This window comes from Elaeis guineensis, chromosome 12, assembly GCF_000442705.2.
Source record: "Elaeis guineensis isolate ETL-2024a chromosome 12, EG11, whole genome shotgun sequence".
Taxonomy (NCBI): domain Eukaryota; kingdom Viridiplantae; phylum Streptophyta; class Magnoliopsida; order Arecales; family Arecaceae; genus Elaeis; species Elaeis guineensis.
The window spans coordinates 11,851,523-11,871,558 of record NC_026004.2 but is presented as its reverse complement, the minus strand read 5'-3'; the positions used below and the strand labels follow the sequence as shown (position 1 = coordinate 11,871,558).

Sequence of the window (20,036 nt, the reverse complement as noted above, 5' to 3'; positions counted from 1 at the left end):
TACGGGTTGAGAGTTTGAGTGATGATAGTGGCCGGATCACTAGTAGCGGCACCATGGATGGTCATAGTAGTAGTGGCAGAGCCGTTGGAAGCAGCAACGACAACCGCAGTAATCATTGGGAGGAATTTCAATGGACATGGCTCAGTGTCATCCACAATCCCGATCAGATCATAGCTACGAAGGATTAGAAGGCATTTTATCTTTCAGGAGAGGTAGTTCTCATGATGTAATTGGATGAGGGGGATGATCATGAGGTTGATGAGAAGTGATGTAACAGAAAGGGAGGAGGAAGAGGCAAAAACCAAAGCCATGGGATCAAGAGCTGTGAAGCTAAGATGCTCTAATACCATATAACAAAGTGAAGTGGGAGCAAAAAATGACATACCTTCCTATTTTGGAGGTCACATTTATTTATACCAGTATATGCAGGTCTTTGGTTACAACAAAATCGACAAGATAACCGTAACAGTACAACAATAGAGTAACAAGATGAGCTAGTCAGTCGGAGTCTTTTCTCAACAATATAACAATATGCAGGAGACTCAGTCCTACTAGCCTTCAGGTGACCTGGAATGCATGCATATGGACGTGCATGATTTCATGATCGTGCATAGACCTGTAGATCCTTCAATAAGCAGGACAAAGATGAGGAGGCAGTGGAGAAATAGATGGAGATGAAGAGAGCCGCCATGGAGAAGGAGAAATGGATGAAAAAGCGTAGGAGAGGAAAAAAAGGGATGCCAGCGATGGAAGAGGAGGAGGTTGTCAGTGGGAGAGGAGGGAGGATGTAGGAGGAGGATCAGAGGGAGGAGGAGGAGGAAGAAAAAGTGGTGGAGGAATGGGTGGAGATGGAGAGAGCTGCCATAGAGAAGGAAAAATAGATGAAGAGAAAAGATGAGGGAGAAAGAGGAACGCCGGCGATGGAAGAGGAGAGAGGAGGTAGAGACAAAGATATTTTTATCATTTTATAAAATAATAATATCTCAAATGATATCTTTCCATCAATGAAGATAGATAATTGGACCATATTGATAACTAATGCTAGTTTGATATTTTTGAAAGTAGAATATAAATAAAATGAGATAAAAGTTAAGAAAGTGGTCGTGTATTTTTTTTTTTTTTTTTTTTAAATAATATGCTGAGCCTTATTTGTTATCTCCCTTTCACACAAATAATAATAATAAATAAATATATTGACAAACAGAAAAGCGGAGAAGTTCGTAGGCGCCTTTTTCGTCTTAATCAACCAACGCGCAACGATATTAAACCATCCCTCGGTAGCACGTGAAAATCACGTGACCGTTTCAGCCTGATATGGAGACCGGAATGTGACCAGATCGCACAAGGTGAGACCGCCTGGCGCCCGTTAGAACTTTTAGCCCGTCGGAAATGCAGGGAGCCTCCACCGGCATCGTCTACGGCGGCCTCAAATACCAGGTGACCCCCAAGAACACAACAATTCCTTCTCTTTGACGTAAAAACCCCAGCACTCAAATTCCTTTCTTTCTCCAGGCCAGATGCATCGCGGACGTCAAAGCCGATCCGGATCACACCAGCTTCCTCGCCGGCACCCTCAGCCTTCGGGAAGAGAACGAGGTCGGATCGCAAACCCCAGGTTCTTCATCTCTTCCTCGATCGTTCCTCAACAATCTCTAAGAACCTTTATTCGTTCAGGTCCATTTGATCCGGCTCTTGCCTTCGGGAACGGAGCTCGTGTGCGAGGGATTGTTCTACCACCCCAACGAGATCTGGGATCTCAAGTCCTGCCCCTTCGATCCAAGAATCTTCTCCACCGTCTTCACCTCCGGTAAAGCAATCGATCTCCCTATTCGAATTGCGTGATCTCATTCGATAGGGATTTCATTTGGACGCAGTTCTGCAGCATTTTGTCGTTTTAGTCAAGATCTGTGTATATAATTGTGAATAACAGCAGGTATTAGCTAGGGTTGGTGGTAACTTATCAGATCTGCGTAATTTGTGGTTGATTCTGATTCTATGTGGAGATTATTTGACCCATGTAAAGAATGTGACAGCATATTCTGTTATATGAATCAAGAATCAAGCGTGGATGTCATTCGATGGTACTGTTGATACAAGGGTTCCAAGGGGAAATGTGGAGGGCGAGTTGGTTTTGAGACTCTTATATGTTTAAAAATGGACCACTGACTGGAAAGTACATTGAAGAATTTGATTTAAAATCACCAAGAAAAGAGGGGGGAAAAATCAGAATAGCTACTCCACATACATATGAGCACTCCACAAAAATAACATAAATTAAAACCAATTAATCTTGTCATTTTCTATGCATCCACTTGTATATTATTTTTCATGTTGTTCCATAAGGTTAGTAGGCTACCATCAGCATGATTGTTGAAAATTTGATCTTGATCGAACAAAAGAAATATGTAGAAGAACCTTACGTATCTGTCATTATATGCTTTTCTTGGGTTTTATATAGAAAGTTGTGAAATTGTTTTTTGTATATTTGTGGGTGAGAATGTAATCTCTATATGATTGAAGGTGAAACTTATGGAGCGTCCATTTGGAAGATTCCTGAGTTATATGGTCAATCAAATGCTCCGCAACTAGAACAGCTTGTCTCTCTGAATGAACATTCTTTTAAGATCAAATGGTGAGTTTATTTGTTCTTTGTTTGGCAGCCATTAGATTCCCTTTTTTCACAATGGGGATCACTTATACATGATTTATCACTTGGCATATATTTATAGTGCTTCCTGTCCTTTTGTGCTATCCTTATTTCACAATAATTTAGGCCAACAATGACAATGACTGTTCTGATTGAGAATATAATTGGCCTTGTTGGCACAGTTTCTTTGAAAGTTGTGATATTACTGTTATCTAGAAAGTGAGCATCTGCTGCATTGCTTCATGAGAGAAATGGCCATATATAGACTGCAGGGAAGGTTGTGGCATAAAAATTTCATGTGTTAATGTCCTTATACATGCCTTTATTGCTTGAGCAAATTTCGACTCTTAGGTTTCTTTTTTATTTTTTTTAAGAGTTAAAGGATTCTCTAGCCTAGAATTAGCAAATAAAGTCCTGCCTTTGTGGTTTAAGAGAAACTTCTAGCTATGTACTACTCTGCCCAATGTACAAGCAAGCATCAATTTGGATTGATTATATGCCTAGAGGATATCGCTCACCCTTGGAGATCGCTGGCAGTGCTTATGTAAGAGAAACCAACAACTTTTCCTTAATACTTTCAGAATGACCTCATCAAAATTCTAGAAACAGTGAGCATAACCTTCAAAACTTCCTCCATTTATTTTTCCATTTGATATGATCTTAGACATGAGCATCATACTACCTTAAACTTCGTTGCTTTAATCCTTACCATATTTTCCTCCTTCCCTTTTTCTATCCGCTTGGCATGTTCTTGGTCTGGTGGGGTAGGTCATGGTGGATTGGCTATTAGATAGTGAGAGCTGGAGCAGTATGAAGTTAGTGTATGTCATCTAATAGTATGTAATTAGAGAGACTAGCAAGCATACAGTTGTAGGATTTGGTTTACAAAGAGGGTTTTTTGTTGGCATTCTCAGTGGAAGTTGGTTAAAATTACATGAGAAAATAAATCTATTTGAATGTCTTAAAGTATGTAACTGAATCATAATGCCTATACATGTATATTCCTCTCATAGAAAGGTTGCATCTGTTTGGATGAATAAATAATTGTTGATTTTTGTAGTGCTTCTTTAGTACAAACTTACAAGACCATATATTGATCTCTCAAGTATTAACAGTTTTGTTGTTAATGATATTTTACATGACAGATAGTTTTATAAAATCAAAGGAAGACCACAAATTTGTTATTGTTTGAAGATTTCATGGTCGTAACTTCTAGATAATATTGAAGTGATTAGAAAAGAGGTACCCAACATTGTGTATATTTTGCTAAGAGTCAGAAATTCTATGGACCTTGCTTTTGTGGATCCTCGTAACATAGACATAAGACCTAATTTCTTCTTTAAGAATGGACCCAAGAATTGCAAAATTGTAATGGTGACTCATTATAGACCACTGGTTGTATTTTGCTTTGGGGATATGCTCTTGTTTATGATTGCTCAATATAGCTTTGAGCTGTTTCTTTCTTTGGATAGAAGGTTGCATTTAATTCTTTTTTGAGTTTAGATAGATATTTTTTCCACTTGGACATGCTACCTGTCGATTATTTTCAAAACTGCCAGAACAGGATAGCATGACCAGTATCATACCATTCTGGCATGAAATCAGCACCTATGTTGGTGCTTGGACACTGAAACGAACATTCTGATACGAACCCACCTTACCAGTCTATACCAGTGCATGCCGGCTCTATCTTACTGACCATACCGGTTGGTACCAATCGTTTTTTCAAATTTTTGAAAGATGCCAGTTTTAGTGTGTACTTTTTGTACCGGTACCATATCAATACCATACCTTTCCAATGGAAAAACAGTATGGAGTTTGATATCTGTATTTAAACTTTCACCTTCTGAAAGGGTGGAAGGGAGCAATCTTAACATCACTATTCCTAATTAACCAGGTCTCTTAATTGAATTGCATCTAAGAGCAATTAATTTTTAAACTTGACGAAATCAGCAAACTTTTCCAACATTTATAAGCTTTGTGTGAGCAAAAATTCTTGATTCCTAGGAAGGAATTTTTTTATCACTATCAACCATAAAAGCTAATTGTTGTGCGCATAACATTTGATGGTAATTATCTCTCTGGAATATTCTGTGACTAATACCTTGCTGGAAATTATTTCTTATCTCAAATCAGAATGTCTTGTGTGTGAGTCCATCATATACATGCATGTTCTTGTATCTCTAGGTAAGGCTTTTCCTTTTTAGTTATTCAAGCAAGTAAAAAAAAAATTTAAGGTTCCTGCTTCTATTTTACTTTCTTGGTCATTCTTCAAGTTCCCATGACCTTTTTGTGGCAGTGTCCTTTGGTGGCCATTGGGAAAGCATGATAAATTGATTAGCATTGATGAGGGAAATCTTTTCCTGTGGAGCATAGATTCTTCAAGTAAGATAGCTAAGGTATGATCCTTAGTGTACTGATCCATTTTAAGATTCTAAGTTGTTCAAAAATGAAACTATGATACAGCATAAAAGTAGTTTGTTTCTAATGAATTCTATGATATTGTTTATCTATCCCATTGGGTACCGTAATTTTGTACATGGTGCAATTTTAGTGATCACTTGCTCAATTGGTGTTTGTTGAAGTGCTTAAAACATTTTATCTTGCTGATAATTGTCCTTAAAAGCGTTTAATGAAAAAAGAAGATCATGAATTGATTCACCTACTGGATATGATTTAACCATCCCTAAATTTTGAGAAACTTCTTCCTTACCAACATGACTCAACTTGTGCATTATGCACCATCAGCAGTGTGTGGGACATGGTGCAATGGAGGGGAAACTTCACTAATGAAATCAAACCAGTAATTTGTGAATTTGTAATCCCAATGCGGCATAAATGCCATAAAAGAAAGTTTTGGAACTTCAGGCAGATAGGTTTTGTTATATTTTCATAGATGGTTTGCTTTTATATAATATTGAATATATTGATGCATGCTCAATCTGTGTACATGTGCCTGTTATTTGGGACATTCATTCCAAGGAATATTTATTATGCTAAGAGAATATTTGTGTTCATGTGCTTTTTACTAGCACTTATTATGCTAAGAGAATATTTAGTGCTTGACTTTAAAGCTGGTGATTCTTACAAGATTTTAAGATATAGGTGATATCAAAAGAATCTGTTGGAATGCTTCATAACTTGTCTGGTGGAGCATGGGATCCTCATGATCGGAATGCTGTTGCTGCAATATGTGGATCATCACTTCAGTTTTGGGATCTTCGTACAATGAAGTATGTACCATTTCTATTAGCATTCACTTTTTTATAGTTTTATCATACACGTACTTTCTGATTGTACCATTTTAGTCCACATATTGAGTGGATCTCTATTTTCGAGAATCATGCCTGATAGGGAAAGAGATCTCTGAAATCTCCATGTCAGGCAGACATTATTAGGGAGATCTAACTTAATTAGGTTATTGATTTTCTGCATTTCATTTCTTATGATTGCATGACAATGGACGATAGAAAAGTGAAAAACCCATGGGAAGTTTGAAACCCTGTGCAAATCTACCATAAGGTTATCATGAATAAGGTTGGAAGTTCTGCTTCTACACTGAACTCACCAAACATTGCAACTTACATATTATATTAGTATTTCCATCATTGTGTTCATTAGTTACACTGCATGCATTTAAGTTTCACAAGAAAATAGTGCATGGGTGCTCTTGGGAACTGTTGCTCCTTCTCTTCAAAGATGACAATAAAGGGAGTATGCATCCAGATCACAGGATGTTTTTTTTGCTATTCTGACTGAAATGATAAGGGAATTTTGTTGTGAATACTTCATTTGTAAGGGTTTCATGTAAGAAACAGTTTAGCTTTTTTCTGCCCTTTCAGTTTCCTATGAAGTATCATCGGAGGTCTAATATTGAACTTTGAAGCTGTTTTTATCTTAACCATTTCAAATTAGAATTTTCCTGAAATGCATAAAATCATGCTATGTGTATCCTATATGTTTTACCTAAATGATTTGCCTCTCGCTATGCTTATGTCCATTTAGTACCTCTTCAGCAAGACGGGCAGTGAATTGATTTCAGCAAATAGTTTTCTTAAAACAATAATTTCCTTGTAATTGTGTCCATGATGGACATATTGCCAGTTGGAGAGCTCCAGATTAAGTTAGCGATGCATATTAAGTGTAAATCTGGTTATAAGTTTTGCATCTTGCTTTGCTGTTTTTCTGTGGATAAACTCATTTCCAAATTCTAATTATGACTTTTCTCTGTTGTTCTATTAATCCTCTAATATGTATTTAGTAGTGTGTATGTTTCATATGTGGTTCCATAATTGTATCTTCACTTTTTGTTAGTCTCTTTCTCGCAAGCTTATTTTAGATTTTCTTGCTGATAACCCTGCTGTATGTATTCTTGTTTCAGGAAGACAAATTCAATTGAGCACGCGCAAGTTAGGGATGTTGATTATAATCCCAAAAAGCAGCACCTAGTTGTGAGTATGACATCTTGGATTATATTAAGAGCAATACATTGTATGTAGCACATAATTGATGCAAATATGCTCTTTTATAATATTAATCTGACATTTTCCTCAAGAGATATCATCTACATAGGCCCTGTAGCCTGTGGTTGGGAAATATTGTCTTTTCTCATGGTTGAACAGGATATTGGCTTTACCATGTCTTGCTAATTTTTTTTGATAAAGACCACATCTTACTAGTTTAATTACTCATTCTTCTAAGATTGATTTAATTGACACCCCAGCAAGGCAGAACTCGACAACTATTACGTTGTTGAATAGAGATTGATTTGTTTCTCTGTGCAGCTACCCTTTTGACAGCATATGCAGCAGTTGATAAGAATCATAATGATTTATCCTATTTTCAGGTCCTTCAATCCCAAGCTACCACATGATCAACATAATCTGTGCTTGAAGTGCATTATTTGGAGCACAAATTTGCTAGCCTTACCATCAAACACACACATAGACAGCAGGCACAAATTCCTGTGAAACCTATAATTGTATTTAAGGTGTCTGGGTACCAATTAGAGAGACAATGAAGTTATTATTTTTCTTGCCTAATATGCCTAAGTCTCCAATTTGCCCTATAATATTACCTAGACTCACCACTTGGACTGGACTTCTTAGATACTTGCTCAGCAGTCAACTTGCATATAGTGAGCACCTTAGAAGTTGGAGCATAGCATCTACGGGATTTATTAAGTCTAAATATCTTCTTTTCAAAAAATAGTATTGCCTAAGTTGGGGCCAATAATTTATTTGAGTTGTAGTGTTGTACCATTGTTGATACCGGCATATGCACATTTTGTTGAATATGTTTAGCTGCAACTTGGTATAATTCATTAACCATCATGACTTTTCATCATTCTAAAGTTACTTGTTACTATTGTTAATGTACAGTTTTTAATTATGCATTGTGTTAATTAGGGTTGTCCTCTATTTGTCTTCAGAATATTATCACGTTGTCCCTAGATAGCATCTTTCCATTTCAACTTCTTTCACAACATTGTTGTAATCAGGTGGCATTTTTAACAAAGATTGCAATAGGGGGTGGGTATGGATCGGGTAGGCCATTAGCCCATTACCCACATTTGCCTCAAAATTGGGGACCATGTACTCATACCCCACCCTGTGCCAATCTCGAGGTGGGATGGGATAGGCAGCGTTAGACAAGGTGGATCAAGATTCAGGATGGGTTGAGGCAAGTAAAGTTGCAAAAATCATTTTTGTTCACACAAATCAAACAAATAAAAATATATCTTAGTACTTCATATAACGTTAAATAAATAATTGTCAAAGATATAAAACATAACAAACCAAATTTTCAATACTAATAGAAACAAGAAAAAAGAAATATTATCCTTGTGGAGGAGAGTTGGTGGGCCTAGGGTTTGAGAGGGGAGGGGATGAGCAGCTGAGGCAACTAGGGCATCCAATGCTAAGTTTAGGAAAGGGAGAGGAGAAGCAGTCAAAGCATGTAGGTGACTAAGGCAGTGATTGCCGAATTGACCCAAAATGAACGGTTCGGCCCATATTGAACTATACCAATACCAGCCCGGAACTATTCAATCGCTTGTGTCAGTTCGTATATAAAATCCCTCCCCTCCCCACTTGTTCAATGGTTAGAGAGCCTTCAAGGCGCTCTCTCTCTCTCTCTCTCTCTCTCTCTCTCGTTCAGTTGCTCTCTAAATGCTGCCTTTGATGGTATCAGTGCAGTCGGATGCTGCTTGCGGCCTTGCGTCCCCCTCTTTATTATTGACCGTTACTGGTATGTCTCTCTCTCTCTTAGGGTTATGGTAAGTCTCCCCCCTGAAGAGCTTCGAGAGCCTTCCTCTTGCCCACTCTCTCCACCTGCTCAAGGTAAGCTTTCCTCTCCTTCCCTCTCTCTCTCGGTCCCTGTTCCTGCTGTGAAGCCTTAGCCGCTTTCCTTGCCGGATCTAGATGCCCTCCCAATCTGGAGACCAATTCAGCCCCAGCCTCTTCCCACCCTTTTTCTCTCCCTCCCTCATTGTTCCTCTTCCCCCTCTCCCTCTTCCTCCCTCTCTCTCCCCCCCCCCCTTCCTCTCTCTTTTCCTCTCCTTCTCCCTCTTCCTATTTTGGTATGCTCCAGACTGTGATTCATAACGTATTGAACCAATCGCCAACTGATAAGAGCCCAGTATCAGTTTGGTAGACTTTGGTAGGGAGGATCCGATTGGTGAAGGCTTATATATAGTCAAATCAGGTTTAAGGCGGGCATTACCATTAGTCACACCCACTTCAGATCTGCTACGAAATTTAGAATGAAGACCTGCCCCTGTCGTTGATTCTAAATGGGTTGGGTTAGGTACCTGATGTGGTGGAGTAAATCATGGTCCCTAATTTTTAATATATTTCTAAGCATCGTGAATTTCTTAGGGTACTTTTGACAGTATAATTCCCCACTTACGCTACTAAGGGGCTGTTTGGTTGCTTGCATTTCTAGATACAGCTGCATGTAAAATGCTGCATTTGAAGATGCAAGTGTATGTTTGGTTTATCTGTAACAAAAGAATGGAATTGCGAATGCTCTGTTTGGTTGTTTTATGTGAAGAGAGATGTGTTCATCCTGCAACTTACATAGCAAGGTTGCCTCCACTAGATTTTGTTGTTGGTTATTGGATAGTTGATGACAGCTTGACCATAAATTGTTTGACTTCTTGGCTAAGGCATTAGCTTAAACTTGAAACTACAAATTGTTTTTTCTACTTTAACATACTTGAACAACAATTGGCTATGAATATACCATATGGGACTATTTTGATTCCTTGATCAGCAATTTTTGATTGAATTCGTTAAAATATTGAACTGTTTGTTTATTTAAGCATGAACTAGCCCTTAATTATGGCAACTATGTTGACTTCTTAACCAATGTTTTGTCGGAATCCCTTAAAAATATTGAACTGTTTGCTCCAATTAGCCATTCATTGACCATATGGCAACTGCCTTGACTCCTTGATCAGTTGTTTGACTGAATACTTTAAAATATTGAACCATTTGCTTATTTGAGCACCAGCTACCAATTAATTTGAAAATGTAGTGCATACTTTGAAAAATGGCTCCCCCTTCATCCTACATCTATTGTCATTCCCTTCATTAATTCTTTCTAAGTATTCCTTTCTATGTATATCCCTATCAATCATTTGGTTGATTTTGATGCAGAAGTTTTTTGCGATACCAATACAATGCAATGAGTGCCATTTAAAGTGTATAAATAAGCATCCAGTCGATGTCTTCATCAACAAGCTGTGATTCCAATTTTTGTGCACAATTTAGGATAGTGAGCATATGCCGAGCATATGCCAAAAAAAAAAAGGAAGAAAAAGGGAAAAAAAAATCAGTGAAGAATCCAAAAAACATTCCTTCAAATAAATTAAAATCCAAGCAACAATTCTAGGTCAGATGACATGAAACACGAAATAAAGAACAATGGAAATTTAAAATAGCAAGTTATCATGCACATACCGAATTAAGCTATATGTGAACCAACATGGCATAAAGTAGTAAACTGTGGCAGTGTACAATGATATATTCAATCTTGTAACACTCTAACTAGGCATGCATCATTTAAAAAACAATAATATGTTTGCAATATTTTTTTAAATCAAATATATAAATTATAATCTAATAGGACTTGTATTTTGTGGTACTCTATTCAATCTTGTAGAATTTTAACCAAACATGCAGACTAGAAATCTAAAAACTCTCAATTGATTCCTCTGCTACTTTAACAAAAAATTACAAAACCAAATGAATTTTTTTTATCAATATAGATTTTATATTAGATAATTTATTATATATTGCATAAATTATGAGGGGTAGGGAGATGGCAGAGGGAATGGTACCGGCAGAATGCAGGAAGGGGAAGGACAGCTACAGTTTGGCATGTAGTGGGGAGTTAGAGAGAGATGGAGACAGGGGGCTAAGATGGAGAAACAGAGCAGAGTGATCAGGGAGCGGAGGGGGAGGGGGAGGGGGCATAGAGGTGGAAAGGGAATGGAGATATAGAGCAAAGAGAGCAAGGAGAGTTTGGGGGGGTGGTGGAGGGAGGGGAGGGAGAGAGCGAGAGAAACTATAGCAGAGAGAGAAGGGCAGGGAGGTAAAGGGAGAGCTTGGAGGAGAGAGAGATAGAGAGAGCTTAGATGTAGAGGATGGTGGGGGGATTGCAAAGAAGAGAGAGAGTAGAGAAGGAAAGAATGGTTAGATGAGGGAGAAAGAATGGGAGAGAGAGAGAGAGAGAGAGGGGTAGGTGGGTTGTCGGGAACAAAGACGTAGCCAATTTGATCAATTCCAGCCAGATCTATCTCATGATGGAAATACAAGGGAAAATAAGAGCAAAAGAGTTATCTCGATGCTGGAGCACTTACCAGATGTGAGCTTGCCAAAGCACGGCCTGGCTGCCAGAGCAGAGAGAGTAGGAGAGAGGATGCTCAAGTGGGAGGAGGGGAATCTCTCTCCATTCTCTCCTGTATTATTGAGTGGTGACTCAAGTAAAGCCTGCTTCTTGGGCTGCTTGCATTTTTGACTGCATCCCAGAATGCAGCAAATCACAGATGGGCTGCACCTAAGTGGCTTGCAGATGCACACACCCAAACTCCTGCATCCGGCCCAAATGCAGGCACCAGCACCCCTGTATCCATCTACCTATATCTGGGTTGCAGCATCTGGGCCCAGATGCAGCCAACCAAAAAGCCCCTAAGCTTGTCTTTCCAAGTTGGTGATCCATATTTTGCAAGTTGTGGATTGTCCGAAACTCTTAGAATAGATTCAACCTGATTTTATTGTTTAAGCAAGCTGATGTTTTGATATTTGAATGTCGAATATTGGAAGGATTACTTGTTGTATATTACAATCATTAAATTGTCGTCTTGTACATTCTTCCGCATAATTTTCACTCACTGTTATTTAAGCTTGAGGTATATGGTTGATATTTTGTTTCTGACTTATGTGTGGACCTGATATTTCAGTTTCTTTCTTAAGCATCTAGTGTTTCTCAATGTGCTTGTTACTAAGTTTGCTTCCCAGCTAGCTTTTTTGGTTCTTCAAATTCTGTTAAAAAAAAAAAAAAGGCTATCCAAAATCGTACTATAATCATGACCAGCGTAGTGTAATACAATTCAGAATTGTTTTGGGAAAAGTTATTCTAATGCATGCTTGCATGTGAAGTTCTTTTGGCTTCAATGGTGCTGTCAGATTGCATCATTGTACTTAGCATCCATTTGTCTCTTTTCTGCTGAAGCAAAACCTTTTTAACATGTCAGGCCACTGCAGAGGATGAATGTGGGATACGGTTATGGGATCTTAGAATGCCTAGGCTTCCTGCAAAAGAGCTCCCGGGACATGCACATTGGTACATACTCTTATTTTATCGTAAGGCTGCAAACAGGAACCCTTTTTAATGTAACATGAGACTTACATTGGTAATTTGATCTTGCATTTTCATTCATGTTCACATGATATTTCTGATTGCATCTATGCTAGCGCATATATGTTAACCATTCATCAGTTGGTTGATACTTAAGCTTTTTGTTCATGTTTCATATAATATTTCTGCTTGCATGTTTTTGCTGTATATATATGACTGATGCTTCTATGAATGTGATTTAGTGCATAAAATGTATGCCTAGTTTACATTCCTTCCGACATTCTCTCGATCTGACCGAAGGTTGTTTTGATCATACTGGCAGGACTTGGGCTGTTCGCTACAACCCAGAGTATGATGAGCTGATTTTGGTCTCTCTCTCTCTCTCTCTCTCTCTGTGTGTGTGTGTGTGTGTGTGTGGCTGCGTGGCTGTGCGCATGCGCATGTGTATGTGTGCACCTATCTGTCCGTATGTGTGTGCATGCGTGTCATGTGAATAACTATGTACGGTTTGCACACTTGTGCAGCCCTAACTATTTGCTGATTCAATTGGAACCTTACAGAGTGCTGGAACAGATTCAGCTGTCAACTTGTGGTTGGCTTCCACCACTGGCCATGATGATTCAGCCGCTGAAAGGTCTTTGCTAATCAAAAGCATTTCATGGAAGCTAATTGTCATCCTGTTAATTTGTCATTGGTTCTTTCTCCTATTGATATATCTTCTTTCTTTCAGTCTAGTTGACTCACCTACACGCAACATAGATCCACTTCTCAACTCGTACAATGACTATGAAGATAGCATTTATGGTAGTTCCACACTTTCTCTGGTCTTTCTTGTGAAAGCATAAGGTGCTAATGGGACTGAAATGCTAGGTATTGCATGGAGCTGTCGGGAACCTTCAATGTTTGCATCACTGTCATATGATGGGAGGGTAAGAAAATTATCAACAGAAGTTAGTATTGAAGATTCTAGATACGTGGTTATATTACTTAATATGAGGTATCTGGCATGATTTTGGACTGAAATAATTACGGTTCATTATAACTGCTGACAGGATATCTATATTTGATGGAAGTTGCTATTGCATCACACTTACCCTCTCCGGAAAATCATGCCATATAAACATATAGATTAACATGCATTTATGGATTTTATATTTCCTTTAGAAGAAGATGAAAGTATGCATCGAAATTCTTTTAGCATGAATAACAACAATGAGCAAGCAACTGTTGCACCTGCTGCTTATGGGCTGTTATGGTATGTTATTGTATCATGTGGTGCTGTGCTGTGCTGTGCCGTGCCTTGCCTGTCATCTGCTAGGGCTTGCAGCAAACAAAAGGGTCTATTTTGGCATGTGCCAACAGGCATGCATCAGCATGAACCCGTATGCTCAATGCAGAAGTATGTACCTTCATATTCTGCTTGTAATTGTCCAACATGGCACATGCCGTATGGCAAGAATCACTGCCTATTTAACTGATTGCTATATTAACTTTTGCCTTCTTTCTCAAAATATATTTACTTTGGCTTAAGTTTATATATAAATAATTAATTTCATGGAGCGCTATGGAGTTATGATAAATCAAGGATAAATCATTACATCCTCTGTATATTTAGGTTGATAGAGGTTTTTAACCATCATACTGTATTATGTAAATATGGGTTGGCTTTATATATCAAGGTGTAATTTACCAAAATATAGGCTTCTAACCTGATATTAACTCTCTAATTTGGTGTCTGATTCTTCTAGCGGGGCAAGTTGAAGCAGACTACAGCTTTGCATTAAACCTATCTACAACATAGGACCAAATCCCCTCTTAAGGTTTCCCTAAAGCTTCTGCACTGCAATAGTTTGTATATCCATGAACTTGGAGGGCCCATTTCATCAAGTGAGATAATTTTGTCTCCCAGCCAATTACTTTAAATTGAATGCTTATGCACAAGCAAGTTATCTGCACTTGGATCATGAGGCATCCAAAAAACCCCTTGATGGTTTGTGATAAGCACCACCGACAAAAATCAAGTTTTAATAAATTAGTTCTGCTTGTATTTTTATTTTGAGTTTTCATGACATGCTGGAATGATTATCATATTACCATCAGAAACTTTGCGATGGCAATAAATTCTGAGGAAGTGACATATTACTAATATTCATATCTCAAATGAAACATTCAACTGGCAAGCAGGAGAAGCAGCCAGATGCATGAGAGTAATGTGACAAGTGTCCTCATCACTCTCATACATGCTAACGTGAACCTCGCGAACCATCCATTTCATAGTGCTGTTGCAGTTAGCCATCATTTTTATTTTGATATTATCTGATCCTGATGTTTATTTTATGAAAATTCAGGTGGTTGTTGAATCAGCAAAGCCATACATCCGGACCAAGTGAAAGAAGCATCTTCTATAGTAAGCCATGAAGCAGTTTTAAGCTTTCTTCTTCACTTTTTATAGCGTGTACTGAGACTTGTTTTATATTGATGCGCATGGTCATTTTTGGCACAGGATATTACGCTTAAGGCTTGATTGGAACTCCTATGCCTGCATGATGGATCTCCTCAAACATCTTCATACAGAATCATCTATTGTCCTTCTCTGTTTTGTCCTCAGAACTTTGACAGGATTCTGTGAACCGCAGGCACAACAATTAGTTCAGAATCTCAGAATAGGTTGTGCCTAAGCATGCAAAAAGATGCTGTAACTTGATAAATACCTATGCTCTGGACGCATCTTCACATTGTGGATTTGGGATGGGACGTTCTCCATTTATGTAATCGCTAAGAAGGGTTGTTATAAAAGGAAAATGAGATTTGATTTAGTGAGAGTGTAATATGAGTAAATGGGTTCGGTTGTTGACTTTGATGGTATTTTAATGGTGCAGTATTCATTTTAGTACCACTTTTTCTCGTGAGAATGTTAGGAACTGTTCTATATCAAGGAGGGGGATAGGCAAATCTCCGTCTAAAGTTGTGGCCGCCCCACATTGAATTAAAGTTCACGGTTTTCTTCAAAAAATAATTAGGAATTAGACCGTGTGAAATATGGTCCAACATGCATGCTATCTATCAATGTTACCCAAGATACCAACCTGACCACCTCAGCAGCTCATGGTACGTTTGTGCATATAAGTTTGATCCTGCGCCCCAAAGTTTGTGTGACGTTGATCTTAAGTCTCACGGTTTATTTTCGGTACGTGACAAAAATATTTTTAAGTTATTATATATGATATGTTTCTGGGTGCCATACGAGTACAAGGTTGTTAACTATACCAAATCATGGTGTACCCATAACGTTGTCACTTAAAATGTCAATGTAAAATTTTTTTGTCTTTTCCTTCTGCCTTTTGTCTTTTAACTGATCTGGTTTCTTAATCACACAGGGAACACAAGCGTGGTCAGTCTACCTTTTTTTTTAAAAAAAGAAAAAGAAAAGAAAAGCAATTGGCAAAATGCCTATGCTTGCTAAATAACTTCAGTGTCAGAAACCTATTGGCCCGATCCAACTCTATCGCTTTCAATGTTAATATGTTGGACCTGGATGAATTTAGAGGCACACCTTACAAAATCCAAAGGCGGAAAACGTGGCTCGCCGCATCTTGGTGGGTTTCACAGCTTGCAGGTCCCCTACTCCTTTACATTGCCTTTTATCCCCCTTTTCACTCTCAACTCCTCTCTTTTCTTTATTATTTAAAAAGGAGGGCAGTTGCCAATGCGATGCGCAACGGAGTAGTCCTCGATGCCCATGAACCCTCTCTACTGTACGAGGACGGGACTCCAGCCAGTTTTTTGCATCACATCCAGGGACATTACGAAGCCAAGCTGGCATAGTCATCCAAGTTTTACTTCGAGCGCCTTGCAATTCTAATCCGTCGCATTCATTTTAAATGCTTCGAGATTAATAAAATTAATCAGCACTTTGAATTGATTGCATCAGTGCCCATATCACTCTATCACTCCATCTGAAAGATTTCAGAATGTCACCATAAGAACCCTTCGAGAAAAGAAGCAGACCATGGACCTTGAGCTTTTTCTTTGCCAGCTTTTATTTGTTTATTTATTGGTTGTTGACTTTCCAAACTCAGTGCTTACTCCATGAGAAATTCTTTGTACACCGCCTGAGAAATTGATGAAGAACACCGCGTTATCCGATTGGTCCACATAGCACTCTCGTGGTATGATATGATGGGATGTCTGAAGGCATTCAGAAAATGGAGACAGTGCATTATTCCATCGTCAAATATATTTAATACACGTCATAGTCTACTTTTCAAATTAAACTTGACAAAAGTACCCTTTCCCTCTAAAATGAAATATTCTTACTATTTTGAAGTCTGGTTAGACATTACAAATGCTGCTATTCTTTCTCTCTTTCCTCATTTTGTTGCACTTCTTCTTCAGCGTTTGGGTGTCTAAAATTTATTCTACAATGAAAATATGCATTCGAGATTATTGGTTGGTATGTAGATAATATTATCTATCCAAATAATATATCCTATCCATCGAAACTAAAATACTGTATGTAGATCCTTTATCACAATTTTTTTGTAGTTCATTTATTATAGTAGCTCCTTTGGTAGTTAAATGAAGTTAATCCGTTTGGTAGATTTAAATGGAGTTCTTTTTTCAGTTTTGAATTGTCACACCCCAAATCCGGGACATAACACAGCCATGCAACCGAGGGATGGAGCCCACGATAACACGAAGCCAATCCATCATAATCATCTAAAATCTGTCCAATAAAAATGTTCAATTCCATTATTCATTAAATAATTGAACCAATATTGGTTCAGAGTATCTAAATCCAAAAGTAAGTACCAATCCGAATCTTAACATTCATAAATAACTACAAATCCGTGATTATAAAATAAACTAAACTTCTGCTGCCAAATTTTCAAGCTTGCTACGCAGATCTTCAAGCCTGGATTCCTTTTGCCGATCCTACCTTATTCCTCTATTCAAACAAAAAAAAAAAAAATATGAGCTACACTAGCCCAGTAAGTAGAACTTGCGCTTCCTTATCGGATCAAACATAAATTTTTCATGATAATATAATATTTAGAAAATAACAAATAATACAAAATAAAGTATTTCATAGAGCATATAACAAAACAAGTTATAAACTCATCATGCATGCATAAATCATGTATATTTCACAATCATGAATCGTAAATCATTTTCATCATGTATTCATGTCATGTTTCAAAATATTGCTCACAGATATTCGTGCTAAGGTCACTATTATACTCGTGACCGGACCATGTTTCTTAATCGACAGAGTTCTTAATTCATGTGCCAACTTTGTACCCGTTGGCAGGATCATGTTTCGTGTGGATGCTAGCTCCAGATGTCGACCTTCCTGAAGAAATTCATTCATAGCCATCTGAGAACCTTTGAAATCCTTATATCTTTTTCTTAAAACATACATATACATAGATGAAAAAATAATAAAATTCATGCTTCATAATCATGCTATTTTCATAAGACATATTCATGAAATCAATGCTCATAATAAAACATGCTTTTTCATATCACATATGCCGATCCTTATTTTATGAAAAATTATGATTTCATCGATAGCAATTCTTTGCATAAAAATATGATCATTTAAAAATAAATAAAGAGCATAAGATCTACTTACCTCATTCATCTTAGATCTTCAGACTTCGTTAAAAGAATCAGCTAATTCTATTTAAAATATCAAATCATCATCAATTTCTATTCCATAAATATAATAAGATTAAATCATAAGGAAAGAGGACTGTTGTCCGGATGTGTCGGACCATCCAGATACCAGAGCAATTCAGAGTCTCTGATCTGAGGGTCAGATTTAAATGACTTGATCAAAAAATTATGAAGCACAGATTGAATTAAGATCAAGATCAATCAATAGGGTTCATTAATAATGAATTTGAAAGATATTTGATATGATCAAATGAGGTTGACATACAGCACGGATATCAAAGCAACTTTGGATCATCTTGTTAGAGTCAACATGAGCCCCTAAAAGATGAAGGCATGACTTGGTACAGGATTCATAGACCTTCTTAGAGAGAGAAAGTCAATCATGAGAGAGAAAGTAGAGAGAGAAAGTGGAGAAAGAATCTTCGTATCCTTCAAAAGTGATAATCATGATTGAGATCATCAGAGATCATATCAAGGTGACTTAATATGGATTAACCATGATTGATGTTATCAATTTCGAATAAAGATCGGATCGAGATCCAAGTCTGCATGAATTTCGGAGCAATTTCAGATTATCATATTTTCATCTCAAGTTTATCCTAGGGTCTATGATGCAATCAGAGAGAGAGAGTGACCCTAGAGAGATAAAATCCATAAAAAGAGATAAAAAGTCTAGAGAGAGAATTTAGAGAAAAAAATGTAGAGAAAAGGTAGAGAGAGAAAGTTCAATTCTAGAGAGAGAAAGACTTAAGAGAGAGATGAGAGAAACTTTCTCTCATATGTTTTTTTTATTATTATTTTTTTTCTTTTTTTTTTCTTTTTTCTTTTTCTTTTCTTTTTCTTTTTCTTGTTCCCATGGCCTTCTTTGGCCGAAACAGGGGACCTAGAGGTCCCCGTGCCTTTGACCGGCCGATCACGGCCATTCCCCACCCGACGGTGGCCGGCGGCAAGGGGCGACCCTCCCGTGCTCGGAGGCCGAAGCCGGCGGTCGGCGGTCGGCGGTGACCGTCAGTGCCATAAAAAATCAGAAAAAAGGAGAGAAGAACAGGGCTTTCTTCTCCGACGAAATCCGACGGCTCCTGTCGCCGGCGGTCGTGTCCACAGGCATGGGAAAGAAGGGAGAGAAGAGAGAAATAGGAGGAAGGACTTACCACGGCCTCCGATGACCCCCACCGGCGTGAAATCACGGCGAGCACGAGTTGAGGGGCCGTGGCTTCAATCGAAAAAATCGGAGAAGAACTCTGACGATCGTCGGTGACTATTGTGTCCTTTCTTAGAGGAGAGGAGGGGGTTCTTATAGGGCTCGTCCTAGAGTCTTTTAATGGCCCTAGGACTCCGATTCCTGATCGAAACCAGAGAAGGGGAAGACTCCGATCGGGCGTCTTCTTCCCTATTTTTTTTTTTTCTGGGTGGGCTTTGTGGCTTTAGGCCCAGTGAGCCGGGTTATCACATTCTATCCCCCTAAAAAAAATTTCATCCTCGAAATTTAACATACCTTCATTTTCAAATAAGTATGGATATCTCGTCTTCATATCATCTTCAAGCTCCCATGTAGCCTCTCTCTCTTCATGATTACTCCAGTGAATCTTCACATACGGAATGATGCACCATCTTAGAACTTGCTCTTTTCGATCAATAATTCGGAGGAAAAATTTTTCATAGGTTAAATCTTCATAAACTTGCAATGGCTCATACTTTATCACGTTATTTGGATCAGGTAAAAATTTTTTTTTTTAGTGGTGAAATATGAAAGACATTGTGCACTTTAGATAATTCCGATGGTAAGGGGAGTTCGTAAGCAACATCTCTTACTCGGTTCAAAATTTCAAAAGGTCCAATATATCAT

General features: G+C 38.1%; 1 protein-coding gene across 1 annotated transcript; it reads left to right on the top strand.

Annotated features, from left to right (window-relative positions):
* Window positions 1-1,283: 1,283 nt before the first annotated feature.
* LOC105055187 (WD repeat-containing protein DWA2) lies at window positions 1,284-15,404 on the top strand. Its single transcript, XM_010936936.4, has 14 exons — window positions 1,284-1,437; window positions 1,513-1,596; window positions 1,675-1,807; window positions 2,521-2,632; window positions 4,947-5,046; window positions 5,753-5,880; window positions 7,029-7,098; window positions 12,408-12,496; window positions 12,834-12,879; window positions 13,072-13,145; window positions 13,242-13,315; window positions 13,382-13,440; window positions 14,860-14,918; window positions 15,015-15,404. Exons 1-13 carry the CDS (start codon window positions 1,390-1,392, stop codon window positions 14,899-14,901), a joined length of 1,059 nt encoding a protein of 352 aa, XP_010935238.1. The 5' UTR covers window positions 1,284-1,389; the 3' UTR covers window positions 14,902-14,918; window positions 15,015-15,404.
* The last annotated feature ends 4,632 nt before the right edge of the window (window positions 15,405-20,036 follow it).